Source organism: Protobothrops mucrosquamatus, unplaced genomic scaffold (assembly GCF_001527695.2).
Source record: "Protobothrops mucrosquamatus isolate PMUCROS unplaced genomic scaffold, P.Mucros_1.0 scaffold665, whole genome shotgun sequence".
Lineage (NCBI taxonomy): Eukaryota > Metazoa > Chordata > Lepidosauria > Squamata > Viperidae > Protobothrops > Protobothrops mucrosquamatus.
Genome location: NW_015386953.1, coordinates 343,707 through 368,052, shown reverse-complemented (window position 1 = coordinate 368,052; position 24,346 = coordinate 343,707). Strand labels below are relative to the sequence as shown.

The window sequence follows — 24,346 nt, the reverse complement described above, 5'->3', positions numbered from 1 at the left end:
AAATGGGATGCTACAACAGTATAATTGGGAGCTTGGCACTGAACGCTTAATTTGCAGTTGTGTGACTGGGCGTCCTACAATTTATCATAATTTCAAGGAATTGCTGAATGAGTGGTTGTTGAGTGAGGATAAAATATAATAACAATGGCTATTGTGAACAGCCTTAGTGATTATTTTATATTTAAAGTTTAATGTAATTGTCTCTCTTTGTAGCTTTTTAAGATTACATTTACATTAGTTCCTTGGTTTATATTTTATTTTCCCTCTACATAACAGAATAAGAAGACCCCTGCTGGATCAGGTTTACAGCTCATTTAGTCCAGCACACTCTGTCACAGGATATTTAACAGATGCGCTAGAGAGCTTGCAAACTTTAGAAAAATAGCCCTTTTCCTCAGTCATTCCCCAATATTCAATATTTATGACACATTGCTTGAGATTCTTTTTTTTAAACCAACTGAATTGGTATTCAATATTCATATGTGTGGTCCATAAACTCCATAGATGAACTATGAATTGTGTAAAGATGTATTTACTTCAATCAGTCATTAATCTCTGAGCATTTTGTTTCAATAGATGAGTTGCAAAACTGAGTTGAAAATCTAACATTTTTCATCCCACTCATGCTTTTTTCTGCCACTAGTTTTTTTCTATCTCTTACCTATCTTTGCTCTGAGTGGTCCCTCCATCCCCCCCAAAAACACACATTGTTTCCTTTATTTCTTGAGAAGCTGCTCCAACCCTCTATCTTATTGGTTGCTGTTTTCTACATTGTGGAATTCTTATTCTATAACTTGGATACACAAGGAAATGTGAGGATACATTTCATAAGTTAATAAGCATAATTTTTTTTATGCCAAGAAGGACTAGTATCAACTTCTCTGTCATTTCTTCATCACATAGATCTGCTAGGGCATTGATAGCATCACCGACAAATAATGTGAGAAATCCCTCAAACACATTCAGGAAGTAATCTAGGTTTTTGAAGTAACTAGACCACACTATCAGAAGATTATATCAGCTGTCAATGTAAGAATTACCAGAATGATCTGTTCCTGCTAAGGAAATAACAGAGTGCCTCTATTTTCAAATCGCTCTATCAAAGAGAACATAAAATCCAACATATGTGGCATCTAACATTAGCTGGGACATAAAAACCTCAGTGAGAGAAACAACATGATTGCAAAAAAGTTTGGGTTCGTAGGGTTCATTTAATATTCAGTAACTCTGGATTTCAAAAGAATAATAAATAGCTTTAAAAAACAATACAATTAGACCTCGACAGTAGAGGATGTGGTTAGTTGTTGCAAGAAGATCACAAACATTGATTACAAACAGCGGCAACAATAGTGCGTTGGAATATCCGTGAGAAATACCATTTCCATAAAAGCAAGAACTGGTGGAACCATAAAGTAGACAAAGTAATAGAAAATGAAGAAACCAAAGTGCTCTGGGACTTTATAATTCAAACAGACAAATACAAGCCACATAACACCCAGACTGTGGTAGTATCTGGACACAGCAAAAGAAAAGAGAAAGAACTGGAGAAAATCAGAAAATGCAAAAACTTGCAAATAGAAGAAGAATGTGGCCAAAGAAAGTAAAGATAATAACAATAGTAATAGGTGCCTTGGGTGCAATCCAAAAACATCTGGAGCACCATTGGAATACCACCAATATTGACAAAATCACCATTAGTCAATTGCAAAAGGCAGCTTTATTTGGTGTAGCTTATATCCCGTGATTATATCTTTAAACTCCAATATCTATCTATCCCAGGTCTGTGGGACAGATTCAATAAATGGATAAAAATGCCAGATCCACTCTAAACATCTGGCAGACTTGTATGACCAACTGTACTAATATTTAAAAATTTGTTTAAAAAAGATTGTAATGATCTTATAAGAGTCATATGAAACTCACATAGTTCTAATAGCTACATATCAAGTATAAAAGGAGCAGACTTAGACAATGGAGTTCATAGATATCCATGTATTGTACAAGGAAACAAAAGAGAAGAAGAATCTGAAAAACATATAATAGGAAATCTGTTAAACATTTGGAATTTTTTCAAATGCTTTTATTTCAAGGACACTTATAGTAAGAAAGATGTGATACATCTGGACTCAAGAAATAAATACATAGAAGGAATTGTTTAATGACTCTGCTATGGTTAATATAACTTGAAATTTTGCTTTATGAAAAACGATTCAAAAATACTAGGAAACAATATGGCAAAACTTCCAGAAAATTCTAAAATAAAAATTAAGACCGCAAATATTTTATTAGGTATGATCCCAAACAATAAATGAAAAAGCACGATTTACTGGGATGTGTGCTGATAGTAACAATAATAAATCTAGCATCACACTGGAAAACAGAAACCTTGTCATATAAATTGGTGAATACATGAAAATGGAAAACTTGACTATACATATTCACAGCAGATTGATTGATTGACTATGTGCCATCCAGTCATTTTCTACCCCTAGTGACTGCATGGCACTATTTCATATCTGCAAATAATATTTTTAGAACTCTGTAAAGGTTTTTGTACGTAATTCAGTTACCATCAAAGCAGTCTTACATTTGGGGAAAATAATTGACTCCAAAGTACTGCACAGATATAGTTAAGAGGTACCTTGCTGTAACTGTGAGAGGGATCTCGGAGTCCTAGTGGACAATCACTTAATTATGAGCCAGCAATGTGCTGCAGCTGCCAAAAAAGCCAACACAGTGCTAGGCTGCATTAACAGAGGGATAGAATCAAGATAACATGAAGTGTTAATACCACTTTACAATGCCTTGGTAAGGCCACACTTGGAATACTGCATCTAGTTTTGGTCACCACGATGTAAAAAAGATGTTGAGACTCTAGAAAGAGTACAGAGAAGAGCAACAAAGATGATTAGGGGACTGGAGGCTAAAACTTACAAGAACAGTTGCTGGAATTGGGTATGTCTAGTTTAATGAAGACAAGGACCAGGGGGGACATGATAGCAGTGTTCCACAAAGAAGGGGTTGCCACAAAGAAGAGTCAAGCTATTCTCCAAAGCACCTGAAGGCAGGACAAGAAGCAATGGATGGAAACTAATCAAAGAGAGAAGGAACCTAGAACTAAGGACAAACTTCCTGACAGTTAGAACAATTAACCAGTGGAACAAACTGCCTCCAGAAGCTGTAAATGCTCCAACACTGGAAGTCTTTAAGAAGAGATTGGACATCCATTTGTCTGAAATGGTATAGGGTTTCCTGCCTGAGCAGGGGTTTGGACTAGATGACCTCCAAGGTCCCTTCCAACTTTTATTATTATCATCATCATCATCATCATCATCATCATCATCATCATCATCATTTCAGGGATTTTTAAACACTTCAAAGGCTCTCTCTCTCTCTCTCTCTCTCTCTCTCTCTCTCTCTCTCTCTCTCTCTCTCTCTCTCTCTCTCTCTCTCTCTCTCTCTCCTGTCTGACTGTCTATCATTTTATCTATCTCCTATTTTTATTATTTTTTATAAGGCAGGGAACATACATAAAACTTCTTCCTTCTATTTTCCCATAGCAACAACCCTGGGTTGAGCTGACAGAGTGCTTGGCCCAAGGCTACCCAGCCAGTTTCCTGGTTTCAAGGCCTGCACCTTAGCTATTTAATCAATATGGGTTTGTGGGATTTTTCAGTCAATATACAATGTTGCAACTTCACTTTTAACAATTTTATTTGGAAAATGCAGAGAAGTTTGGGGATTGCAGTGATAGGTTTTATGACATTGACACAAAGACCTGACTAGTGAAATTTATCATCTTTTTAAACTTTCTGCCTATCAACTCTTTTGAGGCAGTAAGGTTAATATTACATGAGGCTTTACTCATTTTCTCAGTTCTCAACATTTTTAACTTTGCTCTTTCTTGACTTAATGGAGTATCATGCTTCCATGCTGGTTTTGTCAACACAACTGGGAACTCAACTCAGTTCTCAGCTATTTTAATAATAATAACAACAACAACAATAGACTTGGAAGGGGCTTGGAGGTCTTCTAGTCCAACTCCCTGCTCAGTCAAGAAACCCTATACCATTTCAGACAAATGGTTGTCCAGTGTCTTCTTGAAAACTTCCAGTGTTGGAACATTCACAACTTCTGGAGGCAGGTTGTTCCATTGATTAATTGTTCTAATTGGCAGGAAATTTCTCCTTAGTTCTAGGTTGCTTCTCTCTTTCATTAGTTTCCATCCATTGCTTCTTATCCTGCATTCAGGTACTTTGGAGAATAGCTTGACTCCCTCTTCTTTGTTGCAATCCCTGAGTTATTGGAACAGTGCTATCATGTCACCCCTACTCCTTCTGTTTTAATACGGGTTCAAGGTTTTCATGCCTTGAAAATAAATGAATGGCCATTAGGCTAACACAAGCACTTTCCCAAACCTTTATTGCTCTAAATATAGCACCTAGGAATCAGCCATTTCCCTTCTCAAATGATGGGGTTTAGATTGATTTTCAGGCAAGCATTTAATTCTAAAGGATATGAACAAAATCAATAGCTGATTTGAGGGTGACAATATCTTCTGGATATCCCTCACAGTGCAGGTAATCCTTGCTTACTAACCATTAGTTCAGTGACCTTTTGAAATGATGACAAAACAAGGAAACGTACAACTACTCCTTGAAGTTGTGGCCATCACAGCATCCCATATTCACATGACTTGGAGTTTGGCAGCCAGTGTGCATTTACGATGGTCTCAACATCCCACAGTCACATGGTCATCATTTGAACCTTCACAAAATTAAAGAGGAAGCCAGCAGTAAGTTTTAAGTTAACAACTGCAGCCAAAACTGACAAACTGATGTGGTAAGTAGGGCACAGTGATATGACTTTTATAAGGTGCTGACAAAACAGCTTATAATAAAAACATTTAACAAGTAATGACAGCTGAAGTGCTCACATCTTATGCCAATATGCTGCTTTCTATGCTAGCTGTAGAGCAGAGATCTCTCCTTGTCCAGCAGCATAAAATGAGATGCCCAACTGTCTTTGTAGGCAGGAGCAGGTGTGAGCAGACTGGAAAGAGGGCTGTTGGAAATGGTCAGGACTGTCCACCCCAAATTTCTCACCCATGCAAGTGGACTTCTCATAATATTTCTGATTGAAATAGGAGGAGTAATATTTTAGCTTTATAAAAATATTTCTTTGAAGCCTTGTCTGAAATTGTACTGGCATTTGATGGAAAGTTCAGGATCAATGCTTCTATTAAGTTTAGAACTTTTACTCAGACATTATTTTTGGAACATCCCTTGTTATATTTTCATGCCCTGAAAAAAATATTTAGCAAAACGTAATTTAAAATATTATTTTCTTCCTCTGCCCCTCGAATTCATTTACTCCAATTCATAACTCCAAAAATTGGAATTCGAGGCTTTTAAATTGAAGGTAAATGAAAAAGGGAAGTGAAAAATAATAACTTTCAGTTTTGCTGGGTCAGATAAGACTGGTAACATGAAGAATATTTACATTTACCTTATGCCCCATATCATTAATTTTTCACTACATTTTCAAGGTCTTGAACTGTTGTCAAATTATTGAAAGGTGCAAATTTAAGTACATTCTAAGTGTTCCAATGGTTGCAAAACCGTTGCCTTAATTGAAGGAGTCTTTAAAAATAGACTACTTTTGTGCTTTACATGAATAAGTTATTTGGCTGTGGGAGTAGTGAGCTTGCTCAGCACTTTAGATGGCAATCTTCTTCCTAAGAACTCAGTGGTGCTGGATCTGGTAGGGAGAAAGGGTGGTACTGATAAGAATGGAATTGAATCTTATAGACATGAGTATTATGAAGACCATATACTAATGCTGAAAAGGTTGAGTGGAAGAGATATTTCTCTCTTTAAGCAACTCAAAATAGCTGCATTATTTAGGGAGCAGCTGCATTATTATAACCATACAGAAATATAGACATTGTACACCATGCATTTAGATACTAATAAAACACTGACAATTCTGTCTCATCTTTATATCCTGTTTTATCCTTTTCTCATAAGGATCTTGTGTTGTATCATTTACTAGGAAAAGACTAAAGATGTGCTGTTTATTTATTGTAGTAATTAAGGCACATGGGTGTTATTTCAGGTTCATTTCATTATGAAGCAGCCAATAGTACAAGTGCTAATTATTAATTACTATCTACAAAAGGGACTTGTGACAGTATTCTAGCTAGCCTTTCCTTTCTGAGAAGATATATATCCAACTCCTGTATTCTGTTTTATTTTTCTAAACCATACTCATCACTGGGGCATTGCTTTTTTAAAAACATATTTGTACTTTTGCAAACTATAGAGATATTTTGAATAGATTCATACTACCCTCTGATTTCTCAGGGACCTTGTTTTGGCAGTCGTTTCAGTTCTGACTGCCTGGAAAGGAGTAAAGAATCATTATTAGTAAATAGCAGGAAACTCACAAATATTTATTGGATACAGAATATACTTTAAGTCACATAGCTAAGGGGTTAAGGAATTGACAGAGTATATAGCATACAGGTTGCATGCACAGAGTTCAGCATAAAAATACTGCTTATTTCAACCAAATCAGTGATGTATATAAACTCATTATTACACAAATTGGTGAATTAATGACATATGGAATTTTCAAGTTAAAATTATTAAAACAAAGACCAATAAATATACAACAGAAGTCATATATGTATGTATGCTTAAATTGGTTAAGGTTTTTCCTGCAAGCATTGGATAAAGTGTCATCAAATCTTGTAACCGTCAGATAGTGTGATAGGGTTTTTTCTGAATTAAGTGAAAGTCTAGATAGACTTCATGCACAAATGATAATCTCTCTTCATTGTTTTCTTTAATGAAGAACATTTGTATTACCTTTCTGAGAAGCATAAATTTTCTTCTTCTCTAACAAGGGCCAGGTTTTTTCCCCCTTTTAGCAGCAATCTCTTTTTAGCACTAGAAAATTATTATACCACTGTCATTTTGTTTGAAGTAAATGCAATGTCATCAGGTCACTTAACTTCATATAATAGATACTTAGGATGTGTAATGAAGGAAACATGCCCCCCTGAAGCTCATATTCTTGTCACTCTTATTTTATACAGCTATTTGTAGTTCAACCATATGCTGTTGTGCTAGTGGTATCTAAGAGATGGGATTGTTTTGGAGAATATCTCTCTGATTTGCATCACTGTTAAAATTTACTGCTGTTCTCTTTTCAATATGATAGTTTTATTTTATTTGCTTCAAAAATGTTCAGAATAATTGGTCTTTCAAATTATTCAATTTATGTTAATTTGTTAATATTATTCTGGTATCTACTGCTATTCTTTAATTGACAGAACTATTCTAAAGTGTATTGGAAAATTCAGTGCATAAATTTCTGATAGATAAATCCCAATGATACAGTAGCATTTTCCTACAGCACAGGTGTCAAACTCGATCACGTCACATGACATATTGTGACTTTTTTGCCTTTGTGGAGCCGGGGTGGGCGTGGCTTGCAGTGACAAATCCAGCTCGTGGGCTGTCAGTTTGACACCCCTGTCCTACAGTGTAGGGTCCTTCATCCATAGAGATTATATTGGTATTTTGAAATCTGGTTAAGCATGACTGGAAACTTGCATTAGGAATTATGAATAGAACAAGGCACCTCTAGACCTGTCTTTTAAAAAATGATGATAGTTTTTGATGTTTGATTATTAATTTATTTATTATCCTGCTACTTTCCCAAAGAGCTTAAGGGTGGCTTGTGCACACCTCTGTGGAATTTGTTTTCAGCAGCAGACTCTTTCTAAAAGTAAATTCCATTCCACCTAGTGAAGATGTATTTGAGATAAACTGGCATAGGTATTTTTACTCAAATTTTCCAGCTTAGCTGGTGTGAGCCTCCAAGAGAAGAATTTTGCAAAATTATAAAAGTTTAATTCTCATATATTCTAATTTTCTGCAGTTTGGATTCTGCATACACTACTCTAGAGTCTTCAAGACATAGAGATAGAACAAAAATAAATAGTTCTCACTTCCTGTGGTATACCAAAAGTATTGTCACTCCACTAGGGACAGTTTAATTGCACTTGAATAATCTTAGAAAATTTGCTGTATGCCAGCTATTTAAACAAGAGAGCTCAAAAAGGGGATGGGGCTCTGGGGAAGTCATGAGAAAACAGCATGGGAGGACCTTCAATGTATTGTTCCTCACCCCTCAATCTCAAATACTTGATTCTTCTTTGAACCATGGTCCTGGCCATTGAGAATATCAATGATACCATTTTCTGGCAAGTTTTTCTACTCTGGGATGTTAGCCACTTTGGGATGTGAGTCACATCCTTGAGTGGCTTATCCAATTTATGAGTGACAAAATATGGTTCACGTGAAGATAAATTGTGAATTGTCATATAACTACAGTAGCTTGTATGGATAATATTCATGATCACAATGACACCAGTAAATACTTAAGAACATTTGATTTCCACATCAGCCTGAAAAGAAACAAGTAAAAAGTAAATACTTGAGCAAACAATTTTCAAATAAGTGTCAGGCTTCATTATATAGACAGGAATGAACCATTTAAACCAGTATTTTCTCAACTGCAGCAAGTTTTAAATGTATGGATTTCAAGTCTCAGCATTCCCCACTCAGCATGCTGGTTGGGGAATTCTGGGAGTTGAAGTCCAGCCATCTTAAACTTGCTGAGGTTGAGAAACACAGATCCACAAGAAATGCAGAAACTATAGATCAGCAATAGATGAGCAAATGCAACAACTGCTATGATTCAAGAACAAGCCCTATATAGAGAAACAGTGATCACATTTTCTTGCATTTCATTTTTCTTCCCACCTGCTATGGATGATTTGATCCACAACTTTTTCAGGGATTGAGTGGCAGGACAAAGCTGCTCTTAAAAAGTACAAGAGCTACTCTAGGATATACTTACATTTCCCCACGCACTCTTTTTGCCTTTGAATCCAAAGTTCTTCACAGATCTATTTTCTGCTGTGTTTCCTCTTTTATTATGTGTGGGTAAACATATTTTTTGAATTTGATTGCATTGATAATTGCGATGATATTGCAAAATTGATTTGATGTGAGAATGGTTTCAGCTTTCATAATGTAAAATAAAAAGCATTAAAGTGACAGATTTCAACTATTTTCTACTTTAACAGAGTAATTAAAATGCGACGTTCATAACTAAACTTTTAAGGATTGATGGCATCATGCCATATAACCTTTATTTTCTTGCCCTCTTCTGCTTTACACATTGATGCCATTTAGAAGTCATTAAAATTTACTATTACTGTCTTCCATTACTGTTGCTCTTTCTCTAATTTTCCTGTGCTTTAATGATTTACAGGAAGTAGTAAGGCCCTGTTTCCTTAATGAAAAAATTGTCCTTGACCTTTGAACAAAGATGTGTTCTTATAACCAGACAAAATTCAGTTGTATTGTCAGTATATAAAAAGAATAAGATTTTGGTAACAGAGCAGTTTGTTTCTGACAACCAAATACAGTATTTCTGCTTATCATATGCTGCCGTCCATATCCTTTAAATGTGATCATATGGCCAGTAGATTGCTATATTTAGGAAATGTAAATTCTATATATTATATTTTTCTGTATCTGGATTAATTAAAATAGGTTATGATGGAAGTAAAGAAGAAAATCTTAGAGGTGTCCTGACAAATCATGACATTGTAGAGTCAAAATATCTAGGTTTTAAAAAATTTTATTGGAGCATAAATTAATATAAAGTTAAATATTAGATACAATATGTTTTTTAAAAAATTGTGATTTGTTTTGCATTGTCTGAAGGACAGCTGTGTTTTAAATGTATAACCATTTATTTCATTCTCCTGGGATTTACAGGAATACAGCACAAACATTTTGCTATTCCTAAAACTGAGTTAGGAGAACTTCTCACAAATAACCAGTTACCCATTTTCTTTTAGAAATGTCATTCTACTCCTCTTTAATAAGCTTTGGTGCTGAAATTGTGTGGCCTTTGGATTACAATAGCTCTTATATTGAAATCTCATTTTTTCCTACTTTATTGAATAGAAGTCCTTAACTCCAGCTCTGTTTTAATGATTAACAGTTATAATTAACAAGCAAATTTAATTGCAAAGAACATGTTACACTGCAAATTGACATCACATATACCAACGGAGGAGGGGGAGACTTAATATTGGAATGCTGCTTCTGCCACCTACCTCTTTTTTTTGACAGACACACAACGAATGCCACTGCCAAAATACTCTAATGCAAGTAGTCTTTGATAAAGTGTAGAATTATCAGACTTTGCAAAAATCTCAAAGACCAGCAGAAATCAGCAAAGAGATAGTTTTATATGCCTTTTTATATTCATCTAGTGATCATTTCTGCAGGCCACATATGAGAGTCCTAATAAAGTCATTAAATAGTCCCTGCCTATGTCAAGAAATACTTAGGACAACTCTAAGGTTTCCTAAAATTCTGTACTGGATATACTGAGAAGCAGTTAACCAATCACAAAGGTATAGCAAGAGATTAATAAGAATGGGGAAATATTTCTGAGTGGCTCTTTGATAAGAAATATTATCTGGAGATGTTGGATGACTAAAATAAATGCTTATCATTCAGAAGACATGAATAGTTGAAATAATATAATCAGGTGATTTATAATACATTTGGCAGTTGTATGTAATCACAGGGAATTTTAGATATGGTAAGTTCTCCCAAGTGAGCCAAGTAGGGAGCTCCTAGGACTGTACCTATAACAATGTTACTATGCAAGCTGCATAGTAGGTTGCTCTGCTGTCTAGCCTGAAGGAAAATCCAACACTTCTCTAGATAACAATTCCACTGCCAACCTTTAGTTTATTTTAATGTTGTATCATACTGTTATTCTATCAATTTTCCTATTGCTGTTTTTAACTTATTAATGAAATCAGAGGGCAATGAATATCCCATTTAAAGCCCTGTATCGTAAATAGGCAATGGCTTATTCAGGTGCAAATAGGCACTCCTTTGTAGACTGTTACTTTGTGGTAATCAAGGAGTTATGCCATCAGCAAAGTACATTTCCAGCAGGGCCACCCATCCTAGCAGATAGTAGAGAAGGAACCAGAGTAAATAGGATCCACTAAATAAAGAAATGAAAACCCAATTCAGTATTCTGCCAAGAAAAGCGAATGGACATTCATAACCAGAACAATGTCAGCATGATAGTAGAAGATATGCTCCCAAGATCAGAAGGTGTTGAGTGAAATACTCTGGCCAGAGGCAAAAAGAAAGTTCATTGTTGCCAAAATAAACATACCATTGGTACAAGGAATATCAGAATCAGGAACCAAGATAAACCTAATGTCAGAACAGAAGTAGTGAACTGAAATAGATGAAATGGTTGCTTCACGTTGGAGAAGCATCAGATATATTATGGACAAGAACATTATAGAAGAAATGGAAGAGCCATCATTGTTAATAAAAAAAATAAACTTGGTACTTGGATACAACTAAAAATGATAGAAAATTCAAGCTCAGGTGAAGCCAGTCTACAAATTGGTTTATGCTTCAATCTCAGATGAAGGCGAGGTGGAAGTTGAACAGTTTCATGGAAAGTTGTGGCACTGTATCAACACAAAAACAAAGAAAGACATGTCAATTATAGGAGATAAGAATGCCAAGTATGGTAATAAAATAGCATCTACAATAATCTAAAAATTTGGACTTGGTTTATGCGTTGAACCAGGAGACAAACTAATACACTTCTGTAAAAAAAATATCCAATTTTTACAATAAATAACAATCTAAAAGAATTTTAGATTTTATGAGATGGACCACACCAAATTAAACAGACTACTGTATATACTGTGTAGGCAAAATGGATTTGAACTTCAGTTAGCACTTATCCAGCATTTGCTGACTGAGTAGACTAACTGCTCAGTCAGCAAATGCTGGATAGGTACTAAATGAAGTTCAAATCATAAAACCATGTTTGCAAAATGAAAGAAACAAAATCATTTACAAAAGTTAAAGAAAGCAAAATAACAGTACCAGATAACAACCTCAGTAACACTCTATATGATTATATAGTGAAGGCAAAGTACCAGTTTAACCGATTTGATCAATATAGCAACTGAAGATAAACGAAAAGAAATAGATTATAGATTATTGCTGTTTTCAATTTAAAAAGTTACAATGGAGATGGATGTAAGCACGATACTAAGAGCATATATGATAATTTTGATCCAAAAGCTCTGTGATTCCCTAAATTTTAGGGGGGGCAGGGGGGATATTTGTGGTTTGAGGATATATTGTGATGTGGCCACATAAAGACCTAGATCCAGAAGGCATCTAAACCATTGGACTGGAAGTTCCAATAATTTATTTTCTAAGTATGCCTCTGAAATCTATCTGGAGGTGAGAAGTATTGTTGGAAATACAGGTTATGTCTAAGACAGGCCTTTGCAACATGCTAGCTGTATGTTCTTTTTAAAATTAAAATGCTTTAAGAGTTCAGTAAGCTTGGAAGCTTGGAGGGTGGCAGGAATATATGAAAAGTTACATTACTGACCTTGATATCTTGCTTGAGTCTTAAGTCATATCATTTATAGAAAAGAGATATGCAGTCATTTGTACAACAATTTTGGGGAGGAAAATAGAATATAAGATTGGAAGGTGATCATCCAGTCTATATGAAGAGCCGGAGTGGTGCAATGGTTAGAATGCAGTATTGCAGACTAATTCTGCTAACTGCCAGAGGTTCGGTGCTCACCAGCGCAAGGTTGACTCAGCCTTCCATCCTCCGAGGTCGGTAAAATGACGACCCAGATTGTTGGGGGCAATATGCTGACTCTGTAAACCGCTTAGAGAGGGCTGTAAAGCACTGTGAAGCAGTATATAAGTCTAAGTGCTATTGTTATATGCAATTAAAGTTGTAAATCTTATAGTCAGGCTGAGTGGTCACTGGAAAAAGAGAATTTGAAATAGTGTGGTAGGTGGTACCAGAAACTTATTTTATACAGTAGCTACCAATCCGTACATTATTTAGTAACTCTCTCTGAGTTTTCAGTATATTACTGAAAATTACTTATAAGAAAATTTTACCTCTGAAATGAATTGAATATATTTCTGAATTAATCTGTATAGATATTGCATTTTGAAGAGAGTAATGGAGTCTTTCCACTATTTGTTTCACTTGCTTTAAAAAGTCCGATTCTTTGAAGAATCCCCAATGCAGTTCAATTTGAGATGAATTTAGCAATCCAATTAGTGTAGAATCTCTGTATTAGTCTGTTAATTAATGGGATCGTATATTCCTATGGAATATTTAAAAAGTGTCCTTATCTGCAGTACTAATTAGATGTGTAATTTAATGCCTTTAACTGATTTATCAACAGCTCAAGTTGTTTGTAATTTAGGATTTGGGAACATCTCACCACGTACAGAAGGTGGAAAAATATTCTGTATCATCTATGCCTTACTGGGAATCCCTCTCTTTGGTTTTCTGTTGGCTGGAGTTGGAGATCAACTAGGGACCATATTTGGGAAAGGGATTGCCAAAGTAGAAGACACATTTGTTGTGAGTATGCTACATACATTGTTCTGAAATATGATTTAGTTCTGTAATTTTGAAAATATTTTATTACAGATATTTGATTTTGGTCATGTATTCGTGGTTAAAAGTCTGGCATAAAGTAAACTGTGTATATTGTATTATTTTTAATTTTAAAATACATTCAGTGTTGCATGAAAACACATGTTCTCTTTCTTATTCATCTTTGTCCTTGTCCACTTTAATACTAAAAACATTGATGGAAAAAGAGAAGAAGCATTTAATTGTTCACTAACAGCCTTTCACCTCTAAATGCCCTCTTATTTAGCATCAGGAGTTGTGTGTCCATGTGTCCAAATAGACATTTAAGCCAACATGGCTTATATGTGCATGTCTGTAGAAATGATAATAGTGGGGGTAGAGGGATGTGATTTAGATCAAAAGAAAAAAAACAGAGGGCTAATATTTTCACCGGTCTTGAATTTAACAGAGCTTCCCAACTACTCTTCAAACCAAGCAAATAAATTGAGGGCCCTAAATTATATTCATTTGTCTAAACATCTAGTTTGACCTAAGACATTCCAGTTTGGTTAGCTTGTGTATGGGAGACATTCAGAGAATAACCTGGGCTCTAGGCTAGATGGAAAAATCTGAAAACATCTTGAAAAAGCAATTGGAAAATATTTCTATATTGTGCCAAGAGCATAGTAAATATATGGCTGACGTCCAGGAGTCTATATTCCAGGAGGCAAGCCACACTGAAAGCGAGCTTGACAACTGACATGTATTTATGATGGTTGCAGTATCCCGGGGTTATGTGATCACTTTTTGCGACCTTCTGACAAGCAAAGTCAATGAGGAACCCAAATTCACTTAACAACCATGTTACTAACTTAAAAACCTGCAATTATTCACTTAACAACTGTGGCAACTTGGACAAAACTCATTTAAAAACTGTCTTGCTTAGCAATGGAAATTTTGGGCTCAATTGTGGTTATAAGTCGAGAACTACCTGTATAGTTTCCACGTTCTCTTCAGGCAAAATACAAATCAGTGATAGTTACTGAGCTTCCACATGACTTACGTCCATTTGAGAGATACAGAGATTTTCCTAGAGCAAACATATGATGATAGAGATCATGTACACCAGTTGGTTGTATGAGCTGTGGTGCCATAGCGGTTAGAAAGGAATATTGCAGATTAACTCTGCCCATTGCCAGGAGTTCAATCCTGACCGACTCAAGGTTGACTCAGCCTTTCGTTCTTCTGAGGTTGGTAAAATGAGGATCCAGATTGTTGGGGGCAATGTGCAAATAATGCTTATATTGTAAACTGCTCAGAGAGTACTGTAAAGCACTATGGAGTGGTGTATAAGTCTAAGTGCTATTGCTGTTGTTATTGGTCCTACTCCAATTATAATACTATTAAGAGATCCTAAAGAGTATGTCTATGAAGGTAGCTTAAGTCTATGAGACAGAATTTTGTGCTGTGGGCACAATGTGATTCTCTTAATCAGGTAGAGAGTTGATGGGATTTCCCTCAAAATATCTTTTGGTAAATGTTTGCTGTATTTGAAAGAGTGTCCTGTTTTTGTAATTTTACAGGTACACTCTTTTCCAGGTCTTCCCATAGAAGCAGAAACCCTTTCAGCTTTTTGACCTGTATTTAATATCCTGTTTCAAATGTATAACATCTTCCTAAATAAACTATCAACAGTTCAATAAAACAAGTAATGGGTAGAAGCTTACTAGAGATGCAACCTAGAAATAAGGAGAATTTTTCTGACAGGGAGAACAATTAATTAATGGAATAACTTGCCTCCTGGAGTTGTGGATGCTCCAGCATGGGAGATTTTCAAAAACAGACTGGACAGCGATTTGACTGGGATGGCATAAGGTCTCTTGCTCTGAGTAGGAGATTGGACTAGAAGACCTCTGAGGTCCCTTCCAGCCTTGTGATTCTAAGTTCTATGTTACAATGAAGAACATTCTGTGACTGATATTCAGCACAATTATCAGTGGAAATAAATTACTTGAATACAAAATGTATTGAAATCAGATTAGAGTATTTTATGTAACCAATGCAACTCTTGCCATCATGAAAAAAGTATGAACATTTTGTATGACATACAATTTTGTATTTTTGTTATCAGAACATTTTTTTCTTAAGAAAATTTTATACTTTTTATTGGGAGAATCCTTCCGTTCTTGGATAACTGCATATAAAATTTGATAATTAAAACTGTGGTAGGTTAGCTTCATGCTGTGAATAGCTTTTCTTACCTATTGCAGGTGGAACTATTGAAGAAAGGTAGATTATTCTTGGTATAAATGATTTATAGTGAAATGCATTCAAATAAATATTCATTTAAATATTATTTACATCACCTATCCACTGTTTTTTTTCCTTTCCCTTTTCTGCCTATTTGCAGAAGTTTGTTGACATGATGAATCTTGAAGTTTCTATACATGATAGAGAATGAGAATAAATTTGAAATTTAGCTTCCCTCTGCTCCTATTTATTCACTGCACATGGTTATAATTTTATGGACAGTTACTTGGCACTGAATCCCATTGATAGCAATTACATTCTCCTAGATAATTATCCATGGGAGCAGACAAAGTTCATGTTCAATGCTTGTATGAAGACTTACCCATTTATTTTGTTTTCACCATAAACAATTCCATGTATGCTTGGTGGGTTTGATAGTGATAAAATATTCCTATAGAGCCACTGCATATCTGCTATAAATACTTTACAGAAAAATGTTGAAAAAACTTTTTTTTAACTTGTGATTTTGCAATGGCTTCAATCTATTCTGTCACCCTTTGATCATACTATTAGAACTGTTTAGCCGTCTATTTTGATTTAAAACATTTGCAGATGGTGTCACCCAGGTTTCAGTTAAAATATTTACCCATTTTATAAATGCATACCTATATATACATACATGAAATAATATTACTTTACTAATAATGGATTCTTCCCCCCCTTTCTCTTTCTTCTTCCATCCCCTTGTTTATTCTTTCTTCTTACCACAGAAATGGAATGTGAGTCAGACAAAGATCCGCATAATATCAACAATAATATTCATACTGTTTGGCTGCGTTCTATTTGTTGCTCTTCCGGCAGTCATTTTCAAGCACATAGAAGGCTGGAATACATTAGATGCAATTTATTTTGTAGTTATCACCTTAACAACAATTGGATTTGGTGATTACGTTGCAGGTAATATTTTACCAAGTTCTGTATGGAAAAATAAACCATATACCTTTATTATGTACATAAATGCCTTCTCAGTGTATATTGTTGCATGGGACACTTCCACTAAGCCTGGTATTGATCTAGCAGTATTTTTTTCCAGTGTACCAGACTGGTGTTTTCTCTAGGTCTCCCAGTTAGAATTGAAGTAGAGACCTTTTGAGTGCAACATTTGCTACATTCAAAGATCTATTTATGTCCCAAATCTTAAAGTTGCTTCAAGTTTACCAAACATTTTCCATGAGAAAGAGTAACATTCAATTAAATTCAATTAAAGAATTAACTTTAAAGCAGTAAAATAAGGTACCATCATGTTTTTAGGTGTTATTGTATATGAGATTGCCTGAATGATGGATGTTACAGGTCAATATCCAAGCTTTAAAAATGGACAATATCTTGAAAAGTCCCTAAATCTTATGAGTTTTCAGTGCTCTCATGGAAATTTCACAATAGTTTTCTCATTCAATATGCAGCTGTTATCTGGGAATTTCATGTTTGTGGGCACTCTTTTGCAGCTCCTCTCTGGAAACTAAGATAAACTAAGATTCTGTTAAATATTCAAGTTAGAAAAAATTAGGATCTCTATATAATTTGTGGTTTATAAGAGGGTATCACATCTACATGGTAGTGTAATAATCTTGTAAATAACACTGTGCATAGATAGATCCATACTATGCATAGATGAATGGATCTATCTACATTGCTTCTTCAGTTTTCCTACCTGTCTGTGTTCAATTGACAATTCTTACCTCCAGCAATTCTCTTATTTATGCAGATTTATTTTCATGTTGTTACTACATATTATACAAGATGACACATAATCAATCAATTTGCATAAGAGAATGTTGTTGCCATATGAGCTGCTTACAGAAGGCAGAGAAAGAATATAAGCTTGAGAATTGGGCTCATACTCATGCCTTGTTATTAATACATATGGGATAGATCATAAAAGCCAGTATTTGTATGTCTGGATATGGTGTGCTGTTATATTTTATATTTATATTTGAATATAAAACATATTTAGTTTGTAAGATGAAAATGGTTTCAGTAACATATTTTTTTCTAGTCTGAATGTTACTTTTTCCTATGTATAAAGGTATCAGATATACACTGGGTTTTATACCTATTTTGAAAATGTCAGTGCCTCTCATGCATTAATATGATTATGGGAAAATGAACCTAGTACCACATGCTTTAAAACTGATGTCTTTTTCAGAGCAAGAACATTATTTTTGTCTTGTTTTTATACATTTCCTGGTTATGTTTATAGTAAAAACATTATGTACCAAAGGCCACTTAACTGAAACTGGAGCACCAAGTACATTAGTAGTCTCTACCATTATACATTAATATAATAATTTGTCCCTGCAGCTCTGACTGTTTTTATAGTTTTCATTAATTTAAAGAAAAGCACAGTGATTAGTATAGCTTCTGTGCATCTGTGCAATTAATTGTTTTTTCTTCTTTTTGATGTACCTTGCCATCTTTTGAAATAGAAGGAAGGATGGATGGATGGATGGATGGATAGATGGATGGATGGATGGGAGGGAGGGAGGAAACGAGGAAAAGAGGAAGGATTCAAGAAGAACCAGTTCCCAAGTAGAGAAGGAAGTAGGACAACCCAAATGGCAGAAGGTGGGATTTGGAGCCCAACGTGCTTAGAGATGGTTTCTCACAGCAAGGGAAGTTGCTCCGTCTCTTGCTCATGTCTCCAGGCAGGGCAAACACCCTATCATATGCTTAACTTCTAAGGTATTGACAGGAGTCTTTGCTGTTGTCCCTTCACCCTTCTAAATCAACTAACAGGTTGCTTCCTGTTGCTCATCCAGGCTAAGGGAAGAAATGCTTTATCTTAGAAAAGATCAGTTATCATGAACTAGACAGAACTACCTAGACAACACCACTGAAATCAAAATCATAACCTCCAATACTGTATTTCAAATTCCTAAGTGTTTTAAAAAGAGAATGGGAGAAAATAGAAAACGTTTAAGCTTCAGTCTTCTGTGTAATTAAAAACAACCGCAAAATTTTAGGTACATTAGAATGAGAAATCTCAGATTTACTATACTGTAATTTTTAGTGTATGAGAGAGAAAAATAAATTATAACTTGAATTGCTGGTGTAAATATAATGTCTTTTCATGGAAGAAAGAAACCTAAAATAATTTTGTTCTAGGCCAATTCAAAGAAGGGGTGGTTTTATTCGCTTTACCAAAAAGACTTGCAAACACATGCACTCCCAGTTCAGAGACAGATTTCCCCCCCAAGTTCATCAAGTTTGACTTACAATAGTTCCAAATCAAAGCAGCGTGCAGAAGAACAGTCGGGTGGAGTCTAAGGGTTTGAGCTTGTTGCAGATTCATCAGCCAGTCTAGGTTTAAAATCAGAGTTAGGCCCACAGATTACTACCCTTTCCTCCTCCTTCACATTGGGACGGATGACACAACAAAGAACCTGAGTACAATATTGAGAAATTATAAGCAACTAGGCAATAAAGTTAAGGAGCTATGAGCACAAGTAGTGTTCTCATTAGTACTCCCAATGAAAGGCCAATCCCCATTGAGGGAAAGAAATTCTAGAAATAAACCACTGACTAAAGGTTTGGTGTCACCAAGAAAACTTTGGTTTCCTGCATCAAGTCAAGGTATACAAAGTGGGAGTTAACAAGAAGTTGCCTTCTGCTCTATATTATTATTATTATTAATAATAATAATAATAGTAAAGTTGGAAGGGACCTTGAAGGTCATCTAGTCCAACCCCCTGCTCAGGCAGGAAACCCTATACCATTTTGGACAAATGGCTGTCCAGTCTCTTTTTAAAAACTTCCAGTGTTGGAGCATTCACTCATTTAGTAGGACAAGACTCTTTCCATGTGAGCAGATTTACTGTGTCATGGCACTTTTTTAAAGGAAGTCCTCACTAAATGAAGGTAATTGGGACAAGAATTTCTATATTAAGCTATGTGGTCACAAAGCACGATGTCACATTGCTTAGCTATGGCCATCATGGCAATCCCTGTTGCTCTTATTAAATGAGAATTGGGATCATTAAGTGAGGACCTCACAACTTCCTTCCTACAACCAAAGTCATTGGGGAAGCTGGCAAATCCTAGGCAGCTCACAATCAGGCAGGCTGGTAAGTAGCATGCACAAATGATTTTGGGTCCAGGTGTGGCTGCTGGCAGGTGGGGAAGGGTGTGCACTTGTACTGGTAAATGGAAATGTTTTTGGGTTGGTAAGCTGCTACTAGGTGAGAGAGTCTTACCTGAGCAACTTGTAACCTTCCCTTCTACAGGCCAGGTACACACACACACACACACACACACACACACACACACACAGAGAGAGAGAGAGAGAGAGAGAGAGAGAGAGAGAGAGAGAGAGAGAGAGAGAGAGAGAGAGAGAGAGAGAGAGAGAGAGAGAGAGAGAGACCATTAATTTGGTCCAATTTCTAATTTAGATTACAATCCAAGTTAACCAAGGCCGTGTTCATCCCATAAATTTGTAGCTGTGTTTTATTTTAATCAATTTAGCAAAACATGAACCATTTTGAAATATTATTCTGCAAATAATGGAAATGAAAGTATCAAATACAATTATACAAATTGGAGCTTCTGTAGGACAGAGACTTTGGATGAAAAATGAGTTATGCATGAGTACAATCGGGTTCAAACATTTGTAAAGTAGAGACATTTACATTAAAAAAATATGATCAAAGTTTTAAATTGTTCCTTGCAAATCAATTACATTACTTATTTGGGATGTTAACATTGTTTCTATTTCTATTTTGTGTGTCAGCTTTTAATTTAAGGCAAATAAAAAGAATTTGGATAACTTTCAACAATGATTTCATCTACTATTAGATGTTTTGTAAAAAAAAATATTAAATATCTGAAAGACCTTTGAGGGTCATTTGGAGAATCCTTAATAGAAATAAGTGTTAGAAGAATTTATACATTGTTGTATAAACCTAAGGGTTTATCTGTAAAGGGCAAAGGGAATTGCCTTGAAGGACAGGAGAAACAGCCACTAACAAGACAGAAGGTCAGATAAGCAGGACTTGAGCCTGAGGAAGGAAAATACCTTGTGAAAATGTCTCAGACAAGAGACTCTCCAGGGTTCACACAAAGACAAAGACACACACAGAGAGAGGGAATCGCATTATGACTTGCAAGAGTCTATTACTGTATCTGTTACACTAAACGTAGTCCTTACCTACTTATATGGCATTGGTTTCTTAGTCTGGCCTAGCTTATTGGACTTGATATTACCTATATTTGCTGTAAAAGTATAATATACTTGGAGTGTTTAGAAGAACTGTCCAATTTGCACTTCCCAAACTGGAGTATACTTTCCCATATTTTGCAAGGTAGCATGAAAAATGTATATCATTTTACTATGTTTATAGTAAAAAAAATTACATTCAATGCATGGATAAAGGGAGAAAGTGTCAGGCTGGCCTCAACTAGGTCCTTAGGAAAGGAAGTCCCTCGGCTCCATTTCATTGATGTGATAGGCTCTTTTACTAAGGATTAGTGGTTGCAGCAGAAGCAGGCTAGAACTAATGTTCCCTCGCAAAGAGTTACAGATTTTCCCCTTCTCCTCAGCCCTCCTTCCTTGACCGGTTTGTCTTCATCCAATGGTGTGCCATATGGGTGTTTTGGGAACCGCTCGGATGGTGCAGTTCACATTCCTTTGCCAGGCTCCACGGCCTGGAAGACTGGAACAAGCTGGTTCTCACACCTCTGCTTTCTGTCAACCCTGTCACCTCTTCCCCTCTGGCTCATCTCTACCCTCTACCTGCCAATTGCTTACTTCCACTCCCCCCCCGCCCCCTAACAATTTATGGCAGATGACAGAAAGTACAAGAAAATAGGAATCAGAATGAACTCAAATAAAAAGTTTTATCTACAGTATCTCTATCATATCTTTCTGATTTTCAGTCTCTGATTGTTCCCTAGATAAACAGAAGTGTGAAGTGGAAATCAGTGTTTAGTTTAACTGATCTTTGAATCTGGTGCCTTTGCTGGAAAATAGTACAATCACCTCTAAAACATAGGATCAGGTTGCCAAGCAGGTTTTGGCTACTATTGATAGCAGACTAAATGTTTTGTTTGCATTTCCAAGATTTTATTTGAAAGTCTGATGCATTCTGTTTATAATGCTTCTGCCTTATTTATTTATTTGTTGCAGCATTTATGCCCCGCCAGATTTAAATACATCCAAAATTAGTGTCAGTAGACTGCTTCTTAGGTTTAATATGTTGGTGCTGATGATAGGATTGCCCACTGCCTGAGGACTGGAGCAATGGCCTGGAATATTAAGAGGAAGATTTTAGCAATTTCACTAATTCACTGGAATGAATCAAATTGCTTAACTTGTAATTGAAAGTACTATTAAACATGCATGAGAGCTTTTACCTCATGTTACCATGAAATGCCAAAAATACAGGGAGCCCTCATCTTATGTCCTTAGTGGAACCTATCCATTATGGTTGTCAGTCGTGATGATTGCAAAGTGGATCATCATGTGACGGATTCAATCTTATGACCTTTTTCTGATGTGGTCATTAAGAAAGCCTATTAGCAAAAATGCTAGCAGGCATTTTTGTTGAAAACTGGAAGTTAACTGGGTAATTTGGGACAACCATGAAAAAGGGGTGGCCACACAACCCTTTCTTCCAGCAGCAGGCCTGAGTTCCCAAGGGTATCACCTCAAAGTGCTCCCTTCCACACAACCTCATATTCCATCGCCTGCCTCCCAAAAAACTGTGCTGTATCATGCCATGTATTTCACCAGCCAGATATTATAGTCCTACTCCACATGGTCAGAATTGTTGACTACTAGTCTAAGCAACAGAGAGTCAGTACATGGAGCCTTGTGTGCTTGCAGGCCCTGAAATATTTTATTTCCTTACCTTCACCTTATTTAGGTTGTGGTCTGTATTGCAGATGGGATTCTTATCTACTGTACTATATTTAAGGAAATTCTAGCATAATTTATCACAGTAAGCCACCATCTCAGTAGACAGCAGGCTTATACCTATGATAAGTTCCAAATATTTTGCCAAATATGATAGAAAGCTTAATCATAGCTGGAATATACGGTAACTGGTTCCCCTGCTGTGGAAGGACAAGTAGTTTCTGAATTCTTTTCTGTGTTCTGAGCAGCATACAAAATAGCTTTCTGTTTATCCAAGGCAATGTTTCTCAACTTCAGCAACTTTAAAATGTATGGCCTTTAACTTCAAATCCACACCTCTTAAAGTTGTGGAGATAGAGAAGCGTTGATCCAAGGAATTAAGATGATGGTAACAGAATAAGAGAGTTGGAAGGGACCTTGGAAGTCTTTTAGTCAACCTGCTCAAGCAGGAAAGCCTATACCATTTCAGACAAATAGCTGTCCAGTCTTTTCTTAAAAGCCTCCAGTGAAAGAGCACCTACAACTTCTGGAGACAAATTGTTCCACTGGTTAACTGTTCTCACTGCTAGGAAATTTCTCCTTATTTCTGGGTTAGTTCTCACCTTGATTTCCATCCATTGTTGTCTTGCCTTCTGGTGCTTTAGAAAATTAGAAAATAGCTTGACCCCCTCTTCTTTGTGGCAGCCCCTCAAATATTGGAACACTGCTATCATGTCACCCCTAGTCCTTCTCTTCATTAAACTAGACTATACCCATTTCCTACAACCAATCATAAGTTTTACCTCCAGGCCCCTAATCATCTTTGTTGCTCTTCTCTGCACTCTTTCAAGAGTCTCAATTCTTCAATAATTTTATTATTATTATTGAATATTTTATTAGAGTTTTCAATATAGTAAAAGATTAAACATAAAAGAAAAATTAGAAAAAAAGATTAAAAATAAGAGAAAAAAAGGAAAGAAAACACAGAAATGTCTTCCAACCTTCTTTCTATTGAGTAATTTCCGTCTTTCACTTTTCCCTTCCTCCGTAACTCTTTTAATCCCCAATTCATAAATCATAAAATGATGATGATACCATCTTTACATCATTTTTTTTGCTATTGTACCTCTGTCCATTGATGATTTGATGATTCATGGAGTTTTATTCACTTGTTCAATTTACTAATATTTATATAGGAAAACTATCCATTGCATTCTTCCCTAACTGCAGTATTCACATGCTCTTAGTTAATTGTTATGACCTTTAATTTTCCTTATACTTTCTCCCAAGAAATGTGGGCATTAAAACCAATGAAAGCAATATTAAGTCTAGTCTAGTCTAATGAAGAGAAGGACGAGGGGTGACATGATAGCAGTGTTCCAATATCTCAGGGGCTGCCACATAGAAGAGGGAGTTAAGCTATTCTCCAAAGCACTTGAAGGCAGGACAAGAAGCAATGGATGGAAACTAATCAAGGAGAGAAGCAACCTAGAACTAAGGAGAAATTTTCTGACAGTTAGAACAATTAATCAGTGGAACAACCTGCCTCCAGAAGCAGTGAATGCTCCAACCCTGGAAGTTTTTAAGAACAGACTGGACAGCCATTTGTCTGAAATGGTATAGGGTTTCCTGCCTGAGCAGGAGGTTGGACTAGAT

General features: G+C 35.8%; 1 protein-coding gene across 1 annotated transcript in view; it reads left to right on the top strand.

Annotated features, from left to right (window-relative positions):
• KCNK2 (potassium two pore domain channel subfamily K member 2) overlaps positions 1-24,346 on the top strand; it is a 74,372-nt gene that overhangs the window by 31,779 nt on the left and 18,247 nt on the right. Inside the window, exons 3-4 of the mRNA XM_015818023.1 lie at positions 13,397-13,557; positions 16,572-16,758. Coding sequence (XP_015673509.1) covers positions 13,397-13,557; positions 16,572-16,758 — 348 coding nt within the window. The remainder of the gene's footprint in view (positions 1-13,396; positions 13,558-16,571; positions 16,759-24,346) is intronic.